Raw genomic sequence first — 24022 nt, forward strand, 5'->3', positions numbered from 1 at the left:
CATCACACCTCCTCCGCCATGCTTCAAGGTGGGAACCAGGCATGTAGAGTCCATCCGTTCACCTTTTCTGCGTCGCACAAAGACACGGTGGTTGGAACCAAAGATCTCAAATTTGGACTCATCAGACCAAAGCACAGATTTCTACTGGTCTAATGTCCATTCCTTGTGTTCTTTAGCCCAAACAAGTCTCTTCTGCTTGTTGCTTGTCCTTAGCAGTGGTTTCCTAGCAGCTATTTTACCATGAAGGCCTGCTGCACAAAGTCTCCTCTTAACGGTTGTTGTAGAGATGTGTCTGCTGCTAGAACTCTGTGGCATTGACCTGGTCTCTAATCTGAGCTGCTGTTAACCTGCGGTTTCTGAGGCTGGTGACTCGGATAAACTTATCCTCAGAAGCAGAGGTGACTCTTGGTCTTGCTTTCCTGGGGCAGTCCTCATGTGAGCCAGTTTCTTTGTAGCGCTTGATGGTTTTTGCCACTGCACTTGGGGACACTTTCAAAGTTTTCTCAATTTTTCGGACTGACGGACCTTCATTTCTTAAAGTAATGATGGCCACTCGTTTTTCTTTACTTAGCTGCTTTTTTCTTGCCATAATACAAATTCTAACAGTTATATTCAGAAGGACTATCAGCTGTGTATCCACCAGACTTCTGCACAACACAAATGATGGTCCCAACACCATTTATAAGGCAAGAAATCTCACTTCTTAAACCTGACAGGGCACACCTGTGAAGTGAAAACCATTCCCGGTGACTACCTCTTGAAGCTCATCAAGAGAATGCCAAGAGTGTGCAAAGCAGTCATCAAAGCGAAAGGTGGCTACTTTGAAGAACCTAGAATAGAAGACATATTTTCAGTTGTTTCACACTTTTTTGTTAAGTCTATAATTCCACATGTGTTAATTCATAGTTTTGATGCCTTCAGTGTGAATGTACAATTTTCATAGTCATGAAAAATCTTTAAATGAGGTGTGTCCAAACTTTTGGTCTGTTAATATATATATATATATATATATATATATATATATATATATATATATATATATATATATATATATATATATATATATATATATATATATATATATCTCTATCTAATATATAATTGCCTAGAATACTACTTCCTGCAATTTGTGCCAACTTCCGTGGCTTTGTCCGGAGCTAATGTCCGGAGATAAGTGACGTCAACAGTGTCCAGTGTCTGATTGGTTGCCGCCTGCTGCGAGCGACCAATCAGAAACGTGCCGTACTGTGACACACTCCGCCCGCCATTTTGGTGTGATTTTTGAATTTTTACCTCACAGCAAGTTTCTACTGCGTGGAGGCGGGCCCAGTGACGTTGCTCTTCAAGCTCCTGCCGAATTTCGTCAAAAAAATGATAATACCATTTACCAAAACTATATATATTTAGTTGTGAAGTGGTTCAGTGACATTTTCACACCAATTTTGAACTTTTGTTTGGTGTTTTCTCCATATACTGCCTATTATTTTTGTTCTTTCTTACTATTATTTATTAATTGTATTATTCTTACATTTGAATAAATAAAGTATATATGGATTCTAGACTCCCGATTCTTTAGAATCGGGCTGCCATCTAGTGTATATATATATATATATATATATATATATATATATATATATATATATATATATATATATATATATATATATATATACACACACACACTTTTTTGTCATTTTATTGAATAAAGATATATCTTATATTTCTTGTCTGGATATCCCTTGGCTTTCCATGTTTTGGATTTTCGGTAATTTGCAGCTCAGCAGTGTACATGTATGTATGTATGAATGAATGAATGAGAGACAGAGTCTTGTTTGTACCTCATTCTCCAGTGGTAATCACAAAATTCAAGAAAATCAAGATCACATAAATCCATATATCGATCCATTCTTTTTATTAATCACTTACATATATTCTTTCATATCACATTATACACGCAGCATTATATTAATTATCAACTGTTTGGAATTAAAAGTCTTTAATCTATAGGCAATCCATTGGGCCATAAAAAAATAAAGAGGTAAGTTAGTATGGATTTATTATAGTGTACAAAATTATGACATTATCCTCATCATATTAAAGAATTTTTATAAAAAGAAACATTGCAAAAATCTGGGTCACTTGTCAAAAAGTTGCTGCATTATAATAAATGTATTTTTAATGAATGGATGTGCTGTGTGGATATTGTGCCATGGATCAGCCATGAATTTAACTCTGAGCTGCAAATTTGTAACATTTAGAATATGTGCACACATCTTTTAAATTCAGGTGAACCCGCACAGGGTTTGTACACACATGACATCTTTATCAAGCAGATCAGATTCAACCTGGAATCTGACTGAAAGAGTTACAAAACCCTCAAAATAATGAACGTATGCATTTTTATGTTGAAACATTTTGCTGTGCACACATTCAGGCATTTCAACATCTTATTCGCTTCAGGTTTCTAAAAATACCAAGCAGTAACAGAAGTGATGTCTATTGTTTGACTATTTAACATGTCGTTTTTTGGGGAGTTTTTGGAGCAGTGTACTCCAATACAAATCAATGGGCAATGATCAACGACAATGCAGTGCACCCGGTTAGTCAAAGTGCCTTTACTTAAAGGGAAATTTCAAAGTTTGGAAGTTATCCCCTACCCCTGGAATATGGGACAATATGCCTGATCACTGAGGGTCCGAATGTTGGGACCACCACCAATCCCGAGAACTGGGGCTCTGCAGAGCCTAGTGTGGATGGAGCGGTGGATGATAATGCACTAACACTTAGTGATGAGCGAGTATACTCGTTACTAGAGTTTCTCCGAGCAAGCTCGGGTGGTCTCCCGAGTATTTTGGCATGCTCGGAGATTTAGTTTTCGTTGCCGCAGCTGCATGATTTGCGACTGCTAGACAGGCTGAATACATGTGAGGAATGCCTGTTTGTTAGGGAATTCACACATGTATTCAGCCTGTCTAGCAGCTGCAAATCATGCAGCTGCGGCAATGAAAACTAAATCTCCATGCACACCAAAATACTCGGAGACCACCAAAGCATGCTCGGAGAAACTCTAATAACGAGTATACTAGCTCATACTACTAACACTCCATTCATTCATAATGGGAGAGTCAAAAATAACCTGGTCTTTTACATTCTTATAAGATTGGCAATAGGGGATAAGGGCCAAACTTGAGAATACCCCTTTAAATAGTAAAATTGTAAGAGAAATATGTGCCCATCAGTGGCTTTATGGTACTACTTAATATTTTAGAACATTCAAAACAAATAGAAAAAAAGTTCTTGTGGTTGCAAAGGCAGCAAGTGTTGTAAAATGGCATGGACTTTTCTTCTTTATGAATAATTTCTAAAACAAAAACAAAAAACAGTAAAATATAGCTCTGACTTTACTGCCCACATACTTACAGTCATAGCCAAAAGTATTGACACCCCTGCAATTCTGTCAGATAATACTCATTTTCTTCCTGAAAATGATTGCAAACACAAATTCTTTGTTATTATTATCTTCATTTAATTTGTCTTAAATGAAAAAAACACAAAAAGAATTGTCCTAAAGCCAAATTGGATTTAATTCCACACCAAACATAAAAAAGGGGGTGGACAAAAGTATTGGCACTGTTCGAAAAATCATGTGATGCTTCTCTAATTTGTGTAATTAACAGCACCTGTAACATACCTGTGGCACCTAACAGGTGTTGGCAATAACTAAATCACACTTGCAGCCAGTTGACATGGATTAAAGTTGAATCAACCTCTGTCCGGTGTCCTTGTGTGTACCACATTGAGCATGGAGAAAAGAAAGAAGACCAAAGAACTGTCTGAGGACTTGAGAAACCAAATTGTGAGGAAGCATGAGCAATCTCAAGGCTACAAGTCCATCTCCAAAGACCTGAATGTTCCTGTGTCTACCGTGCGCAGTGTCATCAAGACGTTTAAAGCCCATGGCACTCCCTAGATCCGGACGGAAAAGAAAAATTGACAAGAGATTTCAACACAAGATTGTGCAGATGTTGGATAAAGAGTCTCGACTAACATCTAAACAAGTTCAAGCTGCCCTGCAGTCCGAGGGTACAACAGTGTCAACCCGTACTATCCGTCGGTGTCTGAATGAAAAGGGACTGTATGGTAGGAGACCCAGGAAGACCCCACTTCTTAACCCGAGACATAAAAAAGCCAGGCTGCAGTTTGCCAAAACTTACCTGAAAACGCCTAAAACGTTTTGGAAGAATGTTCTCTGGTCAGATGAGACAAAAGTAGAGCTTTTTGGGCAAAGGCATCAACATAGAGTTTACAGGAGAAAAAAAAGAGGCATTCAAAGAAAAGAATATGGCCCCTACAGTCAAACATGGCGGAGGTTCCCTGATGTTTTGCGGTTGCTTTGCTGCCTATGGCACTGGACTGCTTGACCGTGTGCATGGCTATATGAAGTCTGAAGACTACCAACAAATTTTGCAGCATAATGTAGGGCCCAGTGTAAGAAAGCTGGGTCTCCCTCAGAGGTCATGGGTCTTCCAGCAGGACAATGACCCAAAACACACTTCAAATAGCACTAGAAAATTATTTGAGAGAAAGCACTGGAGACTTCTAAGGTGGCCAGCAATGAGTCCAGACCTGAATCCCATAGAACACCTGTGGAGAGATCTAAAAATGGCAGTTTGGAGAAGGCACCCTTCAAATATCAGGGACCTGGAGCAGTTTGCCAAAGAAGAATGGTCTAAAATTCCAGCAGAGCATTGTAAGAAACTCATTGATGGTTACCGGACGCGGTTGGTCGCAGTTATTTTGGCTAAAGGTTTTGCAACCAAGTATTAGGCTGAGGGTGTCAATACTTTTGTCTGGCCCATTTTTGGAATTTTGTGTGAAATGATCAATGTTTTGCTTTTTGCTTCATTCTCTTGTGTTTTTTTTATTTAAGACAATTTAAATGAAGATAATAATACCAAAGAATTTGTGTTTGCAATCATTTTCAGGAAGAAACTGAGTATTATCTGACAGAATTGCAGGGATGTCAATACTTTTGGCCATGACTGTATTTTATACCAGTGAACTAACCCCATGTCTCCAGTCTGCCAGGCAAGAAACGTCCTGTAGCAGCTATCAATCATTTTCTTCACCAAAAACTTGGAGTGGATCATACAGAACAAAAAAAAAATAGAGACACTTCTTTCATTTTTTTTCTAATAAAAACTCAAAAAATGAATGGTAACTCAAGCTCAGGGCTATATTTACACAGTATTGATCTTAAATCAGTAGTGGATCCTAAAGAAAGAAGAAGTAATTAGAAATTCTTCATACTTCCCTTCTGCTTTTTTAACAATCTCTTTTGGCTTTTGGGTGATCCTGTGTTAGACTTGTACACAGCAGCCAATCGGATGAGGTACAGTTGCAGGGCAAGGGATGGTGGAACCAATGATAAGACAGAGGGCGTGTCTCAGACTACCCTTAGCCTTCTGTAGGCACTGTAGATGAGCTGTGGTCATAGATCACAGCTGTGTCCTAATGGATAGGAGTAAAAATGCAGCTAAGCAGCAGATCTGAGGAAAATAAATAGCAGCTAAATATTACTATCCCAAATCAGCTTACTAAAGCTTTAATGTTGGGGAATTTTCTTGTCGCAGTCCAACGGCATTTTTAACAAACCTATGGCAAAATAAACATGATTTTACCACTTCATTAAGTAACGCTACCTACAGTATAGCTTCACATCCTCCCCGATTACAACCACTGGTGTGGGGAAATAGTGCAGTATAAATTATACATTTACATGGATGATCTATGGCACGTGGCCCTTCTCCTGTGGACGTGTGCCGTCTCATACAGAAGCTGAAACTCCCCTCTCTTTGAATAACTGGTCCAGATGTTTCTCCATCGCCACATTGGTGCCTTGTAGACCACTCACAACCTGGAATGCCCACTGGAAATATTCTTGTACTCGCTTTTCTGACCAGCCTAAAAAAATAAATACAATAAAAGGTTTAGGTTGGAGAGCAACAAAAATAATAATAATGCAGACAAAATTTAAAAAAAAAGCAAATAATATATAACTGTTGGTTTTCAGCACTGGGAGCCTTTGGAGACAACAAATGCTTAATACACATGTAATTGTGGGATAAAACTTACTTTTGCAATTGGGCTCGTTTGAAAATGTAGCACCGTTTGGCTTTTACAGGCTCTTGATTTCTCTGCACATTCAACTTTGATGTGGTCTGCAGTCATCAAAAGGCAGGGGCCCATGGTGCCTCTGCTATACAAGTGAATGGGTCTCATTGCGACACCTAAACAACCAGGACAAGCAAGTTGCAAAAAAAAAACCAACAGTCCGATTCTTTTCCAACTTGCTTGTTGCGCTTGTGTAAGTGTCACAATTGGACCCTTTCACTTGTATGGCACTGTGATGTAGTAGCGACACCAAGTGAACTTTGGTTGTGCGATGGCTGTTGCCGTCAAAGTTGTGGTGTAGTCCTAGCTTAACTCAGCTAAGAGGTGCCCCCCAAAAATTGAAAAAGGATCTAAAAATACTGCCATAACAGATATTTAGTTAACGCATTCTGAAGCCCACAATAGTACAACACAGAAAGGTTTATGAAACCCAATATCAAAAATGGTTTTTAGTCCCAAATACATGCATTTAATTAACCCATTCACTACCTTTGACGTACATATCAAAGGTCGTGTCCCTGCAAGTCCACATCTTTCTCCATCCTTGATAATTTAATCAGCCATAAAGTGTCTCTAACAGCTGCGGTTGGAGTGGTGTTCCGCCCACGGCTGTTAACCAGTTAAATCCTGCTGTCACTCACCGACAGCGAAATTTAAAACATGCCAGCCGGAAGCGCATCATTAATCCTGCCCATCAGCACCCCTGTCATGAGATCATGTGGCGCCGATGGGTTGGCATGACAGCTGGGGTCTGCTGATGACACCCATTCCTGTCATACATAGCACAAGCAATCAGCTTCAAGTCTCCTAAGGGGACTATTGAAGACAGGAAGTACATTTTGTTTGAGTGACACGACATTGCAATAAAAGACAATCAAAACATCATATCTACCCCCAAATGGTATCAATAAAAAATGTCAGCAAAGGTCACAAAAAATAAGCCATCACGTAGCCCCAGATCCCGAAAATGAAAACGTTACAGGTGTCGGAAGATGGGGACAAAATAAAAATTAGTTTTTGCTTTTACAAATTTCTGACTTTTTCCACCACTTAAAAAAAAATTATATAAATGTTCGGCATTTGCGTACGTGTACAGACCAAGAGAATTATATTTTCAGGTCAGTTTTACCATATAGTGAACATGATAAATAAAAAAAAAAAATATTTGTGGAATTGCATTTTTTTTTGTGGCAATTTAAAAGGACTTAGAATTTGTTTCCCCCTTTTCCAATACAGTATATGTTAAAATGAATGGTGTCAATCAAAAGTACAGCTCGATCCACAGAAAACAAACCCTCACATGGCTATATGCCCCAAAAAATAAAAAGTTATGGCTCTTGTAAGGGGAGGAAAACAAAAACAAAACAGAATATCGCCAGGCAGTGAAGGGGTTAAAATAAGGAGGACAATCCCTTTTAGATCCCACAAGGAATATCTGTATGCAGTTTGTATGCTCACTATATGGTAATCTCCTGGTTCTTCAGTGACAGAAATGTCAGCCAAGTAACCCAAAGGCAATAATCAATCACAATTTTAAACAAAATTGCTCAATGCTACAAAGGGTCAAATAATAAAAATAGCTAAAAGCTGATTTTGTGCTCCTTGTGGGGCGAGGCGGACCCAGTACCTTTCGGAGTGCTGCGCTTCAGGTCCCGCAGATTGTACAATTTGTCGGCTAATTTCACCAGCTTGGCCTTGTGGCTGCAGTGCGGAGCGTGCTCGATCTGCAGCTGTTTTCTTCTCATCCTTGGCAAAGTCTTGTCATCTGTCACCTCTTCCACTATCCGCCTCACCTCGAGGCCAAACGTCTCCTCAATTTCCAGGAACGTTGTGTTTGTATCTTCAACGGTGTCATGTAGAAGAGCTGCCTAAGAAACAAAGTAGGAAAATGAGGCGTTGGGTTGTGAAAAAGGGCAGGGTTCCCCCATACAAAATATCAAACCTTATGGATTTCTCCTTACACCTCTATTGAGATGCGATATTAAATATTATCGCCGAACTTGGCTATTAATATCCACTAAATATGCCTCAACATTATCTTTACCTTATACTATACACTAACTTATCTATTCCGTATACTATATACTAACTGAGACAAAACCGTGTATCAATGAAGGGTATTTCTTACACACACACACACACACGTCTGCAGTCTATAACATACATATATATTTATACCCAAGCTGGCGACACACACATATATATATATATATATATATATATATATATATATATATATATATATATTTGTCTAAGGGTCACTTCCGTCTGTCTGTCCTTATGTCACGGTTATTCGTTCGCTGATTGGTCTCGGCAGCTGCCTGTCATGGCTGCCGTGACCAATCAGCGACAGGCACAGTCCGATTAGTCCCTCCCTACTCCCCTGCACTCACTGCCCGGCGCCCGCTCTGTAATCCCCTCCACTCACACAGGGTTAATGGCAGCGGTAACGGCCCGTGGTGTAACGCACTCCATTACCGCTGCTATTAACCCTGTGTGTCCCCAACTATTTACTATTGATGCTGCCTATGCAGTATCAATAGTAAAAATAGGTCATGTTAAAAATAATAATAATAAAAAAAAAACCTGCTATACTCACCCTCCGCCGCCTTTCCCGCTCCTCGCCACACTCCCCGGACCACTCCATTGCAAGCGGCAGCTTCCGCTCCCGTCCCAGCGCTGGTGTGCGACAAGGACCTGCCGTGACATCACGGTCATGTGACCGCGACATCATCATAGGTCCTGCTCACATCAGGCCTGGGACCGCACCGCAAGCTGCCGCCTGCAATGGAGCGATCCCGGGAGCGTGGCGAGGAGCAAGAAAGGCGGCGGATGGTACGTATAGCAGGACTTCCAACGGGCCTTCGGAAGGTGAGTATATGTTATTTTATTTTTCTTAAGTCTCTATACTATGTGGCTCTGTACTGGCCAATATACTACGTGACTGGGCAATATACTACGTTGGCTGGGCAATATACTATGTGGCTGGACAATATACTCCGTCGTTGGGCAATATACTATGTGGCTCTGCTATATACTATGTGGCTGGGCAATATACCATGTGGCTGGGCAATATACTATGTGGCTGGGCAATATACTACGTAACTGGGCAATATACTATGTGGCTGGACAATATACTACGTGGCTGGGCAATATACTACGTGGCTCTGCTATATACTACGTGGCTGTGCAATATACTACGTGGCTGTGCAATATACTATGTAGCTGGGCAATATACTACGTAGACATGCATATTCTAGACCAGGGGTGTCAAACTGCATTCCTCGAGGGCCTCAGACCATGCGTGTTTTCAAGATTTCCTTTGCATTACACAAGGTGCTGGAATCATTCTGTGCAGGTGATTAAATTATCACCTGTGCAATACAAGGAAATCCTGAAAACATTACCTGTTTGCGGCCCTCGAGGAATGCAGTTTGACACCCCTGTTCTAGACTACCCGATGCGTTAGAATCGGGCCACCATCTAATATATATATATATTATAAATAAAAAACTATTAGCACAAATCGAAACAAAGTGGATCGTGCAGCTTGACACCATGTCACCTAATGGTATGAATGAAGCATTAAGCTTCGCGGCGTACTTATGAATAGTCTCTCCTCTGTGCTCCGTTATTGCTCTTGGTGTTTTTACATATATGTACCTCCTGCTTTTCATTGACATTAACTCCTGACCCTTATCTCTTCTCCCGTCCCTCCCCCCCCCCTCTCCCGTGCCCTACCCTTTTTCCTGAGTCAGCCGGTTTGGTGTTGTTTTTATGATTTATTTATTATTTTTTGTGTTTTTAATTTTATGTTGTCTTTTTTCTTATATTACCAGTAATTTTACTTGATTTGGTGCTCTCGGTTCCTTCTATGAATATGCTTTCTGGCCCTGTCATACATTATCTGACTGATGACACCACCATTTCTGTGATTGGATTCATGTTATATGTCATGGACAAGAAATGGGACTCTCCTTTCAAATCATCAAGACGGACATCTGCGGCTTTTCCGAAAATTTTGATTCTTTGTATTATGGTGTGATTTATCATTTAAATTATGTCTTGTCTGGATGTTTGTTATACATCTCTGTATTGGGTCCTTTCCCTTTTCCCCCTCCCTTGTTTCTCTTGGGTGGGTGGTATGACTCTGTTGCACTCACTTGGGGTGGCCGTGCGCGTCGCGCTGCGGTCCACTGCACCCTGGTGTGGACCGGCGTCCATAGGTCTCGTGCGCACGCTCTGGGAGCTTTTTTTTCGCTCCCCGCGCGTGCGCACTTGGCCGGACACCGTGTTCCACGGCCAGGACTTGTCGGACACAGTGCGCACGCGCCGACGGTGCCACCGTGATTGGCTGGGAGTGGTCATGTGAGCAGGGTCAGGGGCTATTATAAGGTCCTGGAAGGCACCATTAGTTCATCCCCCTGAGGAAGCGGCTGCGTGTTGCCGCGAAACGCGCGTCGGGGTCCACCGCCCGGCTGTCTCCTCACTTCGCCCTCACTGTTGGTAAGCCCGGTCCTTATTATTTATCTTTCATTTTAGCAGCGGTTGCTTTTTCCTACTGAGGGACGCTGCTTTTGGGCCATGGGCACCGGCTATTGAGCTTGGCTCACTGCGGCATGTTCATTTATGGGTGTCTGCTCGTATATTACTTTTTCCTCTGACCCCATTGGGACATGGACTTTGGGATATGTGCAATTGTTATTGAGCCGCGCCGTTTGTGATGTGCCTATTGCAGTGTGCCTGCTCTTACGTTACCCTTTCCTTCTCTTTTTGTTACGTTGGAAGAGGGGAGGTTGTGCCATTTTCCACTGTGGGGGTACCATCTGTGGGTGTATTGTGGGGAGCAGGGTTCCAGCATCTCCAGGCATTTCATCCTTGTATGTTACTGCATAATATTAGTGATGTTTAATTCCACGTTGTATTTATACCATTTATTAAATAAACATTTGTGACTTTTTTTCATCAATGCTCCGTATCGTTCTCCTTTTCAAATTATATATATATATATATATACATATACATATATACATATATATATATATATATATATATATATATATATATATATACATACACACACACAATATACGAATATTACAACTCTAATACAGTAATACCACTACAGTATACATTGATATCCCAACAGTATCAGTAATAACCCACAATAACCAGTAATATTACAACAATATCACCACAATATAAAAGCCCACAATTACCTGCCTGATTACCCAAATCACACATACAATATCAGCCCTCCCATCTATGTAGCTAACCCTAATGCCTAAGAGGTTACAGGGCCTAGTAAGAAAAGGGGATACAGAGTACTTATATACCATGTGGGTCCATGATATTCCAGCATGCAGGCACAGCAAAGAGAGAGAGAACCACCTGGTCTTGTGCCTTATATGTGACCAACTAAAAGAGGTGTGTCCAGCCCCAGGTGTGGGGGATGAGGTCACGGTCTATTGACCACTAAGATACATCCCCTCAGTCCTAAATGAAACTTGTTTTTCCAGCTCATGGCAGCTTTGTTTTACAGCATGCCGGAAGGGGGGCTTTGCTCCATGTGGCATACATGTATATATAAATGTGTATATACATAAAACATGCACTAAACACATCTCTATATAGAGATATACATTTTGGGGCCTTTCCCTTCTACAGGTTGTTTGGTTACTAAAGTCCATGGTGCTGCGTTACCTCACAGAATAGTCCACGTACCCAAGTGAAGCCAACAACATGGAGGGCTCCTATGTTTCTGATCGTTTTACTTCTGAGACCACAAATCTAATACTCAGCAAAAAATGCAAACAGTATAGAGAGCAGAGCATAGTTCGTACACCATAGTGGCTGCAGACTAGCTGCTATTCTTTTCAGTAGGAGCTGATCTGCAGCACCTGGTAGTGGCCACCACATACTTAACAAAAAGCTGCTATATTCCACTTTGTTCACCGTTTACATCTGGCTAAAAGTCTTATATTAATGACCCATACAGTGGACAGATCAGCATTAAAAAAAAGCATCGAAAAAACCCTTTAAGGCTACATTCCGACCTTGAGTATTTGTGACTATGAAAATTATAATTGAGCAAAAAAGCGCAGTGTTTCAGTTCTCATGCCCACTGTGTTTTTATTTTCCTCACACATCGCGCGTAGTATGGCTAACAGTAAACAACGAACTTTATTCCTCCCAGACGCCGCCGGCTTTCAGTCATAAAGGCGTGCCAAGAGCTACAGCCACCATGTCCCGCCAATTTGACAGCTCACTCTGCACGTACATGCTGTAGAACCGGCTGTCAATCAAAATTACAAGGTGTATTCACAACTGTCAATAGCTGTGTACTTAGCGGTGACAGTAGCCATGGCAGAACGCCTCTATGACTGAAAGCTGGCGGCTCCCAGGAGGAATAAAGTTAATTTTCTACAGCTCGCAGTGATTTGTTTATAGTGGATGTCTATTACTTTACTGGAATAAATAGGGCAACGAGAACATGACAAAACCAGTTGACAGAGGCTCAAGCGCAGGTGTGAACACAGCCCTATGTGCATACTGTAACTACGAAGAATAGGTTGTCACTGATGATATAAAAGGCAGACTCTTGACATATAAAATGAATAATGCGGCACACGTTTACCTGCAGCACGGCTACATCATCGATTCCAGCCTCATGAGACAGAATCCGGGCGACCCCTACAATATCAAAGGACACGCAGTCATACATCACTATTACACAAAATTAGAGGGGTGACATTTCTCGCTAACTAAGCGCAATGTTAGAGTGAAATGTGCCTTAAGTGACTCCATCTTGGATGAAACTAAATTACATTTTTTCATTTGTGCTAAAAGTTAGATATTTTATAATCTGTGTACTTTTTCCCATAAATTAACCATTTTCCTTCTTGGCATTCTAACAAGACTACTTTTCCTCGCATTTCACAAGCGCAATTTATACAGTTTGAATTTACCACCCGTCCTCGTTACTTCTGTGTTTTTCTTTCTCTCATTAGGTAAATTAGGTTATTTGCAGTTTTTCATTGCCTTTTGAGTGTTCTTTTTCCCATGTGTTTTTGACGTTGCATTTTCTTGTCGGGTATGTTATTTTTAAATAAAGCTGCTTTGTGTTTCAGACTTCCTGGTATTTGGCTTTCACAAATCCTTATTGATCCAGTCATTATATACTCTTTCAGACTAGGAAAACACACTAAACACAGACCTGCTTTTTTTTTTTTTTTTACCCACAGATTTTCTGTATCTAATGTAAGTCTACATAAAACTCAGCGTACCCACAAGAGAAATTGACATGTTGCGGATGTGAAACAAGCACCACTGGTCGGTTTATGCCAAGTAAAAAGAAAAAAACAACCAGTGGGCAGGAGGTTCTATAAATCCCATCCACTTTACTGGAACTGTAAGATGCTGCGTTTTTCACATCACAAAAATATGCAGCACCAAAAACTGATTGTGTGCACACAGCCTAAAAGTGTTTTTTTTTAATTTTTTTTATTTCACTTCCTGTCTCTAATGGCACATCACAGGAAGCTGGTGCTGCACTCGCTTCCCTGCCGCGTCTTATCTCCCCTCCTGGAACAGGATGTCATCATTGGGCAGCGCTGCCCCCAACCTGGATCCATGATGACTGCATCACAGGCACTTTGCTTGGAATTTTGTAATAAAGCGGATTACAAAAGTGATTAGCGTGTAAAAATAGATATTTAGAGAGGGCATTTGCATGTCACCTGTGTCTGCATGTGGTTTTTCTGCTCTCCGGCTGGTCGTAATTGACAGCTTCCAAGAAGAACAGCCCATTACTCAACACGCAAAGCCAACATACATGGCATACACCTACGCGCTGCCTTACATCCCACGGCTCTAGTCACATATAAGTGGTTTGTGATAATTAACTTTAAAGATATTAGTGGGAGCAGGAGTGCTGGTACACAGCAGGACCCCAGTGCTGCAGGCACTCTCCATTACAGCCTTGAGCTAATGGATGTGACTTACAAAACCTGTTGTCCATAAAACATATGGGTTTCCCATATGTTATCCACCTCTCGTGTCTCCCCTTTTCCTCATAGTCTGTAAGCTTGCGAGCAGGGCCCTTATTCCTCCTGGTATCTGTTTTGAACTGTATTTCTGTTATGCTGTAATGTCTATTGTCTGTACAAGTCCCCTCTATAATTTGTAAAGCGCTGCGGAATATGTTGGCGCTATATAAATAAAAATTATTATTATTAATCAAGACTAGCGATGTGCACGCTGGTGTCAATCAGGGGGTGTGCTGGAGTCAGGTGCTCCTGATTAAGAAGCAAACGCTTTTTAATGAATGAAGAGCATGTGACAAGTGGCGTGCCATGTAGGAAATTTTGTAAGTAGTGATGGGCGAGCACTAAAATGCTCGGGTGCTCGTTGCTCGGGTCGAGCAGATTGGAATACTCGAGTACTCGGCCAGAACAACGAGCCCAATGTAAGTCTATGGGAAACCCGAATATTTTTTGACGCGATCCCCCCAGGGGTCCTTTTAGGGTCTAAAAACTTCAGAAATCCATGGCAACACTGCTCAAATGACACAGGGACATCGTGGGGAAGACCCCTGGAAGCATTCCTGACTCCTAGGTCACAGCTGTGACCAATGTTGTCTGAGTGTGATGCCACTTTTACAGGCGCACTCTAAGGCCTCTTTCACATTTCCGACGGACGTTGTGCAAATAGTGCACAATGTGGGCAGCGGATACAGTTTTCAGACGCATCCGCTGCCCATTGTGAGTTCCGGGGAGGAGGGGGCGGAGATCCGGCCACGCATGCGCGGTCGGAAATGGCGGTTCCGACGGACGAAAAAACGTTACATTGAACGTTTTTTCGTCACAACGGGCCGCAAAATCACGACGCATCCGTTGCACGACGGATGCGACGTGTGGCCATAATTCGCAATGCGTCGCTACTGCAAGTCTATGGAGAAAAAACCCATCCTGCGGGCAACTTTGCAGGATGCGTTTTTTCTCCAAAACGACGCATTGCGACGTTGGCCAAATGACGGAAGTGTGAAAGAGGCCTAAGGCCTCTTTCACACTTCCGTCTTTGTAGCCCCGTCAAGATGTCGTTTTTTGAGAAAACAGGATCCTGCATTTTCTCGTAGACTTGTATTAGCAACGTATTGCGACGGATGGCCACATGTTTCATCCGTCGTGCACTGGATCCTGCGGAATTTGACGGCCTGTTTGCAAAAAAACGTTATTTGTCTGCAGTGGAAAAATGTTCCCCGACGCCTCCTGCCACATACGTACGTCGTTCCACAGAATGGGAACCTATGGACACTGGCTCATGCACACACTGTGAAACACAGGAATCCAGTGACGGATGCATCTCTCTCTCTCGAATCTTATATTATAAAATTCGGCCAGGAACTTAGTCGACGCATCCGTCATAATACTGGATGACTCACACATGTTTTCCTCTATTTTCACAACGTCTATTGACGCGTCATTTCACTGCACTCTGACGCTCAGCCAACGACGGAAGTGTGAAAGAGGACTAAAACATATACAAAAATGAAATCAAAATGTATTTTCCTGGGAAATATGTTAAGGAACATCCTTTCCAGGGTAATAATTTCTATGTATGGCAAAATAAAGACCCCCAAAAAAATGTACCTTCACCACTTGGGCTTAGTTCACACGCACAGTTTTTGAAGCGTTTTTCAACTTTAACATTGCTTTCAACCACTACAAATGCATTCACTGGGAAATGTCATTGTAACATTTAACACCCCTAGCTGGCCATGTGGTGTGTGACACATAAGCAGACCCATCTTGCTTCATTTATGTAGCAGGGACTCAAAGTCACAAAGCCTATTTTTAGAGGGGCATCAGGCGGCATTAATCTTCTTAAAGGGCCATAATTAAACAGTGGGTCTCCTATGCTGTTATTGTCTATGCAGTGAGTGGCTGGGCTGCCAAAAATTAGGAAGCACCCCAATACCCCTTTCAAGAGAGGTACAGGAGTGCTTCCTGAAAACAATGTTCCCATTATAAGAAAGTGGGTCTCCCATAGTGTTTGCCTATGCAGTGAATGCAAGGCCTGCAAAATGAGGAGGTGGAGGATGGCTTCATAATAAAATGGTCCCATTATAAAAGGAACGGGTCTCTTCTACTTGGAATGCCCACACACTAAGTGTATAGGCTGACAAACAATTCCCCCTGGGGAATACATGATTTTTTTTTAAATAACATATTTATGGCCATCATAAACACCCTTGCCAAAACAGAGTGGCTGTTCCATCAAAGAATATGTTCACCCTGGTGTTCTAGTGGTGGTGTCTGAAGAGACGTGGAAGATGACCTCCTTTGAATCTTTTCCCAATTTAAAGGAGCCTGCCCTGCCCCAAAGACACACACACCCCAATAAGCCTTTGAACCCAGGTACTTGATAGCCACAGGAAAACCTAGTTCACATTATTCATTTGGTCCTGCCATACTGTTTGCCTATGCATTGAATGCAAGGCATGCCCTGCACCAAATTCACACGCACCCCAAAATACTGTATAGAATGAGGGTGAGGCTATGTGCACACGATGCAGATTTGCTGCGGATTCGCAGCGGATTTTTCCGCGCAGAAACGCTGCAGATCCGCACTGTGATGTACAGTACAATGTAAATGAATAGGTAAAAAAGATGTGCGGAAAAATCAGTGCGGAATTGCTGCAAATTTCAAAGAAGTGCATATCACTTCTTTTGTGCGGATCTGCCGCGTTTCTGCACCCCTCCATAATAGAAATCTGCAGTGGCGAAAACTGCGGCAAATCCGCACAAAATCTGCATCAATTCCGCAGTAAACCGGCACAAAAACGGCGGCAAATCCGCGGCGGCGGATTCTGCCAGGAGATGCGGATTTTGTGCAGAAAATTCTGCACCACTTTTCCTACATGTGCTCATAGCCTTACAGCAAATACAGTGGAATGGAGGCCTGAAATGCCACAATTTGTAGCCCACAGACAGACCAGGCGTCTGACAGAGCTACCGCCAATGTTCAATATGTGACCTGTATTTTTTTGGGGGGACACCAAAACTGTGTCACTAAGTAAGCTATGACAACAAAAAAAATTCTATGGAGGCCCGAAATGGTACAATCCGTGTGGCGGACATAACACAATGTTAAATAACCGAACTGAAGCTAAATATTTGTTTGGCAGCAAAATGGTGTCAAAAAATCAGATAAGACACTCCAAAAAATACTGCAGTACCACAAAATAATGCCAGAATTTGCTGCGCACTCAGATGTGATATTCGGGACGGGCAAACCCATTAAATTGCTGGATTTTCACGCTGTACTATGAAAAGGATCTGGCTGTAGTCTGCAGTGTCAACAAGCAAATGGAGAAAAAGAAGGGGCCCTGGATTGCTTTGGAATAAAATAATCTGGATTAAGATGCCAAAAAAATTCTTCCTAGCCACTGACACCTGGAGCTAGGTATATAATAGGCAGCAGCAGACAATAATGGACCCTCTTGATGTATGCAGTGATATCTATACAGCCATATACAGTGCCTGCAGGCCTTGCACTGATCTGTATAGAGCCTACCTAGCACTGTAATCTGTATACTCCCGAATTAGTCCTTAGGACTGTTGGTGTATCTGGACTTGTGTAAAATATGGTGATTAGAAGAGCTGTGGCGTGCGCCTGTGCCACAAAACTGCTGTAAAAAGGTGAAAAGTCGCAACTATTTTTGCGCACTGCTTCATAGTGATTTTCACCAGAATTCTGGCATAATTGCTTTGATGAATCGGCGCCACAGAGCTAAACCTGTTAGGCCTCGCTCACACGACTGTCCAACCCGGCGAGGGCTAGGTGATGATTTATCAGAGCACTCGGCCTAATGTTACACTATGGGGCAGTGCAGATCAATCACAGCTTGCTGTAAGTGGCTCCGATATTCAGATCCCCATACAAGCCTAGGGGTGCGTATAAAACATTGGGCTGCACTCGGATGTCATCTGACTGCAGTCTAATTACAGTCTACACAGAGCATGGAGAAATTATGTTCTCTGTACCTGTGCTGCGATTCTCTCATGCGAGAACATCGGATCAGAGCTTGATCTGGGTGCTATTAGCAGAATCTGCGCTCGTGACTCCAGCCTTATAGCCGTGCCCTTGTGTTATCTGCAGGCGGAGCAGCAGATCTGTAGTCTGCAGACATGTAATATGCCAGTACACGGAGCCCCCAAGTAGAAGTCTGATCGGGATGAGGGCAGCAACCCACGGCTGGAGCGGAGCAGCCTAGCCCCTCTGTATGTGTGTGTATATATATATATACATACATACACACATATACATATATATATATATATATATATACATATACTGCTACATTCGTTACTCCGGCAGGCGAGGACCGGCACATGGCCGCTGCTCACCTATGGGGTGGTTTATGTACGGCGTCTCCTCGGCGTCCTTCCTCCTCTGTGCTTTATGCTTTTCGGCAGCAAAGTTCGCCGCTTCCAGAATACCGGTAACTTCCGCCATTCCGGTCACCCGCACCCCGCCGGTATCTGCTAGCGACACCCTGGCTTGGGGGCTTCTAGTTCCTAGGTGCACATGCGCGGACCGCCCGCTGCCTGCAATGCTCTAAACTTCACTTCCGGGGATCGCTAGGTTGCGTAGTGAGGGTGGGTGCGGGCAGTGGTGGGACTACAACGCCCAGCAGAACGCACCACAGCAGATAGTGAAAGCAGTGCCTGAGGCGGTGATAGGGAGCCTGAGTGAACGCGTCCATGTATAGCAGAGGCTACAGCTGGGACTCCACAGACATGGCCGCCGCTCGGGGCTTTGGCTGAGGATTTCCCCCGTAATAAAGCGCTGCACAGTGTGAATGTGAGCCAGGGCGGGCACAAAGCGGATCACTCTTCTGCACCTGGTTCCCTGTGGACGAGCTCTAGAAAAGCAGATTCATTTGTATTGGAGACGGTTCACATTGCGTTAGTGGGTATCCGCTAATGGAATCCGTTACATAGCGCCACTAACGCAATGGAACGGATCTGTTAGCGCACCCATTGACCGCAATGTATGTAACGCATCCTAACACATGCCATTTTTGGCATGTGTTAGCGATGTTCCATTATTTTGTGACAGACCTCGAACGCTGTCTGCAGCGTTTTTGGGTCCGTTCTCACTAGCGCAGATCGGGCATCTGCGCGATCGCTAAATGCAATCCCTTTTTGGACATTGCGTTAGTGCAGTCCGTTTAGCGCATACGCAAAACGGACTGCACTAACGCAATGTGAACCTTATATGGTGAGTAAAGTGCAGAAAACCTGAACTGCTAGTAAACCCCATCCTGTGTGCAGCCAGTGGAGGTATACAGTACACAGGGGGTGTACAGAAGGATATACAGGGGATCCATAGAGAGTACACAGGATATACAGGGGGTGTACAGAGGGCATACAGAGGCTACACAGGGGGTGTACAGAAGGATATACAGGGGATCTACAGAGTGTACAAATGATGTACAGACGGTATACAGGGGTCATACAGAGGCTATACAGGGGGTGTACAGAAGGATATACAGGGGATCTAGAGTGTACAAATGATGTACAGAGGGTATACAGGGGTCATACAGAGGCTATACAGGGGGTGTACAGAAGGATATACAGGGGATCTACAGAGTGTACAAATGATGTACAGAGGGTATACAGGGGTCATACAGAGGCTATACAGGGGGTGTACAGAAGGATATTCAGGGGATCCATAGAGAGTACACAGGATATACAGGGGGTGTACAGAGGGCATACAGAGAGTATACAGGGGTTGTACAGAAGGCGTACAGAGGGTATACAGAGTCTACAGGGGTCATACAGCTATTTACAGACCAGAAGATCTGCTTGTCTAAGGCTTCTTTTACACTTGCCGTGGTTTTTCCGGCCGTTTTTGTGGCCCCCAATAGATTTCTATGGGGCCGCAATAATTCCACGGAGCGCCGTGTGCCATATGGCCATATTTACGGCTGTGAAAAAAAGATTGAGCCTTCTCGATATTTTTCGCGGCTTACGGACACGGCCCCCATTGTAAATCAATTGGGCCGCAAAACCAACGGAAGCTTGTTTTTGCGGTGCACCGTGACTTCCAGTTTTGCGGAACGCTGTTTTTTTTTCCAATACTTTTTCCACAGTACTGAAAACCCGAAAAACGGCGATCCGCAAGTTTTTTGCGGTCCATTATTGCGGCAGACTGTGAAAATTGTGGCAATGCGGCCCGCAAAAAACACAGTAAGTGGAAAAGAAGCCTAATACAAGATTGTGAATGAGATCTGGGGAAGTATTGTGCACAAAATGCAAAAAGAAATAAAAAATGGCAAAACAGTGTGCAGAAAGTGACCTGCATCTGCGGTGTGTGTGCTGTACGTGTATGTGTGCTGCGGTATGTACGTGCCGGTCCTACTCAGGGATATCTTCATGTACAGGGAAGACTTACAATCACGGAATAGGACCGCCCACTGGACTCCTGTGTATACAAACGCCAAGGGTTTAATTTAATAAAATATATATCAGTCTGATCAGCTCCTCCTGCTGTATTCCAATCTGCCTTCAGATCAGATACCAGTTTTATCATGACAGGTTTCTTTAACCCCTTACTGACATCAGGCGTAATAGTACGCCGGTGTCAGGATCTCTCCTTTTGGGCTCCTTCTCACTTGCGAGAAATACGTGCGAGTCTCGCGTGTGAAAACCAAGCGCTGGCACCGGCACTTGGGAGCGGAGCGTGCAGCTCCATGTGTTGCTACGCAGCCGCACGCCCCACTCTGGAGTTCCGGCACCAGAGCTTGGTTTTAAGATGCGAGCCTCGCACGTATTTCTCACACATGAGAAGGAGCCCTTTGATGTGGGCTTCGGCAGTGAGCACACATCTTTCCCGGGACATGTCAGCTGTTCAGAACAGCTGACATGTGCCTCCAACAGCCGCAGGTGGAGTCACGATCCACCCACACCTATTAACTAGTTAAATTCCACTGTCAAACTCAGACAGCCCATTTAAATCGCGCTTCCGGCCACTGGGCCAGAAATACGTGCATCGGTGACCCCGTCACATGATCAGGGGTCATCGGTGCATCAGCATAACAACCAGAGGTCTCTTTAAGACCTTTATGCTTGTCAGTGCCAGACTGCAGTGAGCGCCACCCAGTGGTCGGGTCTCACAGCAACTCAGCAGTTCTACTACATAGAGGTGAGCTAACCATCGCCTCTATGTAGCAGAGGCGATCGAGTTGTGCCAGCTTCTAGTCTCCTAAGGAGGCTATTGAAGCATGCCAAAAAGTAAAAAAAAGTGTTTAAAAATATAAACGAAAATATAAAAGTTTAAATCACCCCCCTTTTGCCCCATCCAACAAGAAACAATAAAAAAATTTAACCCTACACATATTTGGAATTGCCATGTTCAGAATCGCCAGATCCATCAATGAAAAAAGCATTAACCTGATCGCTAAACAGCGTAGCGAGAAAAAAGTAAAAACGCCAAAATTACGTTTCTTTTTATCGCCGTGACATTGCATTAAAATGCAATAACGGGCAATCAAAAGAACGTATCTGCACCAAAATGGTATCACTAAAAACATCATCTCGGCACGCAAAAAATAAGCCCTCAACCGACCCCAGATCATGAAAAATGAAGACGCTACGGGTATTGGAAAATTGTGCAATTGTTTTATTTTTTTTTTAGCAAACTTTGGAATTTTGTTTCACCACTTACATAAAAAAGAACCTAGACATGTTCGGTGTCTTTGAACTGGTAATAACTTGGAGAATCATAATGGCAGGTCAGTTTTAGCATTTGGTGAACCTAGCTCAAAAAAAAAAACAAAAAAACACAAGTGTGGGATTGCACTTTTTTTTTTGCAATTTCATCGCACTTGGAATTTGTTTTCTAGTACACAATATGGTAAAACCAATTAGGTCGTTCAAAAGTACAACTCGGTCCGCAAAAAATAAGCCCTCACATGGCCATATTGACTGAAAAAAAAAAAAAAAGTTATGGCTCTGGGAAGGAGGGGAGCGAAAAACGAAAATACGAAACTGAAAAAAGCTCCGGGGGTGAAGGGGTTAAGGATCTGTTATCAGGGGGAACAAGGCTTGGACAAGTTTAATTTGAAAAAAAGCTTCATCCCTTCATTCACGGGGAAAAGGAGTGTCACCAGATGTGTCTGTCTTCCCTATACACCACACATGTCAAACTCTGGCCCTCAGGGTGATTATATTTGGCCCTCGACGATGGGGACTATGTGTTGCCCATTATACTGTATGGAGGACTATATGGTGCCCATTCTGTAGGGAGGACTATGTGGGGCCCATTATTCATTATGGAGAACTATGTGGGGCCCATTATACTGAATGGAGGAGTATGTGGGACCCATTATTCTGTATGGAGGAGTAGGTCGGGCCCGTTATACTGTATGGAAGACTATGTGGGGATCACAGTTGGGGCATCATACTGTGATGGGTCACCATACCTTGCTGAGGGGGGTACAGTAGGGTCATCACACATGTGCAGGGTACTGATTGGTGTCATACTGTGCTTGGGGGGCACTTGTTGGCGTCATACTTTTATCTGTATTATTTACTAATTCAAGTTTTTTTTTTATCCTTTGTTATTACATATTTAAATTAGACTATTGGTTCATACTTTTTGCTGCTCTTAACATAACATATTATTATTCCAGTATGCTGCATTTGTGATTATGTGCTAATTTTATTTTAGCATCTACTAAAATGTACGTTGTTCATAGGACACCCCTTTTAAGTTTGAAAAGTTTCATCATTATATTTGGTAAGGAAAAACTTCCTCAATTGTAGACTTTTTTTAAAAATAATTATCAAGGTTGGCCCACATTTTGGCCCTCTGTGTACTGGAGTTTGACATCCCTGCCCTACACGTGAACAAGCTCACAGAGCTATGGCTTATCTGTGACGAGTTTGGCCGTCATTCATGGAACAGCTATCTAAAGTGAGACGAAAAAACAAACAGCTATAACACAACCTCAGCACATCCATAGCCCGCCTGCTTTTGGGTAACCCAACCTCAGCCTTCCTGCGGCATTATCCCAGCTGGAGACTATAGTGAAGAGAGACCGTCCGTATGGCGGTAGATGATTTTTCATGTGTCTATTTCAGACACTAAAGCCAAAACTAGGAGTGGATTTACCTAGTGATGAGCGAGTATACTTGTTGCTTGGGTGATCTCCGAGTATTTTGTAGTGCTCAGAGATTTAGTTTGTGTCGACGCAGCCTGAGTACATGTGTGGGTTGCCTGTTTGTTAAGGCCCCGTCACACATAGCGACGCTGCAGCGATACCGACAACGATCCGGATCGCTGCAGCGTCGCTGTTTGATCGCTGGAGAGCTGTCACACAGACCGCTCTCCAGCGACCAACGATCCCGAGGTCCCCGGTAACCAGGGTAAACATCGGGTAACTAAGCGCAGGGCCGCGCTTAGTAACCCGATGTTTACCCTGGTTACCAGCGTTAAAGTAAAAAAAAAAAAAAACACTACATACTTACCTACCGCTGTCTGTCCTCGGTGCTCTGCTTCTCTGGTCTGGCTGTGAGCGCAGCGGCCGGAAAGCAGAGCGGTGACGTCACCGCTCTGCTTTCCGGCTGACCGGCGCTCACAGCCAGACCAGAGAAGCAGAGCGCCGAGGACAGACAGCGATAGGTAAGTATGTAGCGTTTGTTTTTTCACTTTTAGGATGGTAACCAGGGTAAACATCGGGTTACTAAGCGCGGCCCTGCGCTTAGTTACCCGATGTTTACCCTGGTTACCAGCGAAGACATCGCTGAATCGGCGTCACACACGCCGATTCAGCGAT

At 43.2% G+C, this 24022-nt stretch overlaps 1 protein-coding gene across 1 annotated transcript; it reads right to left on the reverse strand.

The window, feature by feature from the left end:
* Positions 1-1895: 1895 nt before the first annotated feature.
* On the reverse strand, positions 1896-18971 carry HDDC3 (HD domain containing 3). The gene is made up of 4 exons (XM_069766168.1): positions 18585-18971; positions 12812-12867; positions 7802-8042; positions 1896-5964 (listed from the first exon to the last, which is right to left on the reverse strand). The coding sequence occupies exons 1-4, from the start codon at positions 18691-18693 to the stop codon at positions 5828-5830; spliced, it is 543 nt and encodes a 180-aa protein (XP_069622269.1). The 5' UTR covers positions 18694-18971; the 3' UTR covers positions 1896-5827.
* Between the last annotated feature and the right edge of the window lie 5051 nt (positions 18972-24022).

The sequence above is a fragment of the Ranitomeya imitator genome, chromosome 4, assembly GCF_032444005.1.
Source record: "Ranitomeya imitator isolate aRanImi1 chromosome 4, aRanImi1.pri, whole genome shotgun sequence".
Taxonomy (NCBI): domain Eukaryota; kingdom Metazoa; phylum Chordata; class Amphibia; order Anura; family Dendrobatidae; genus Ranitomeya; species Ranitomeya imitator.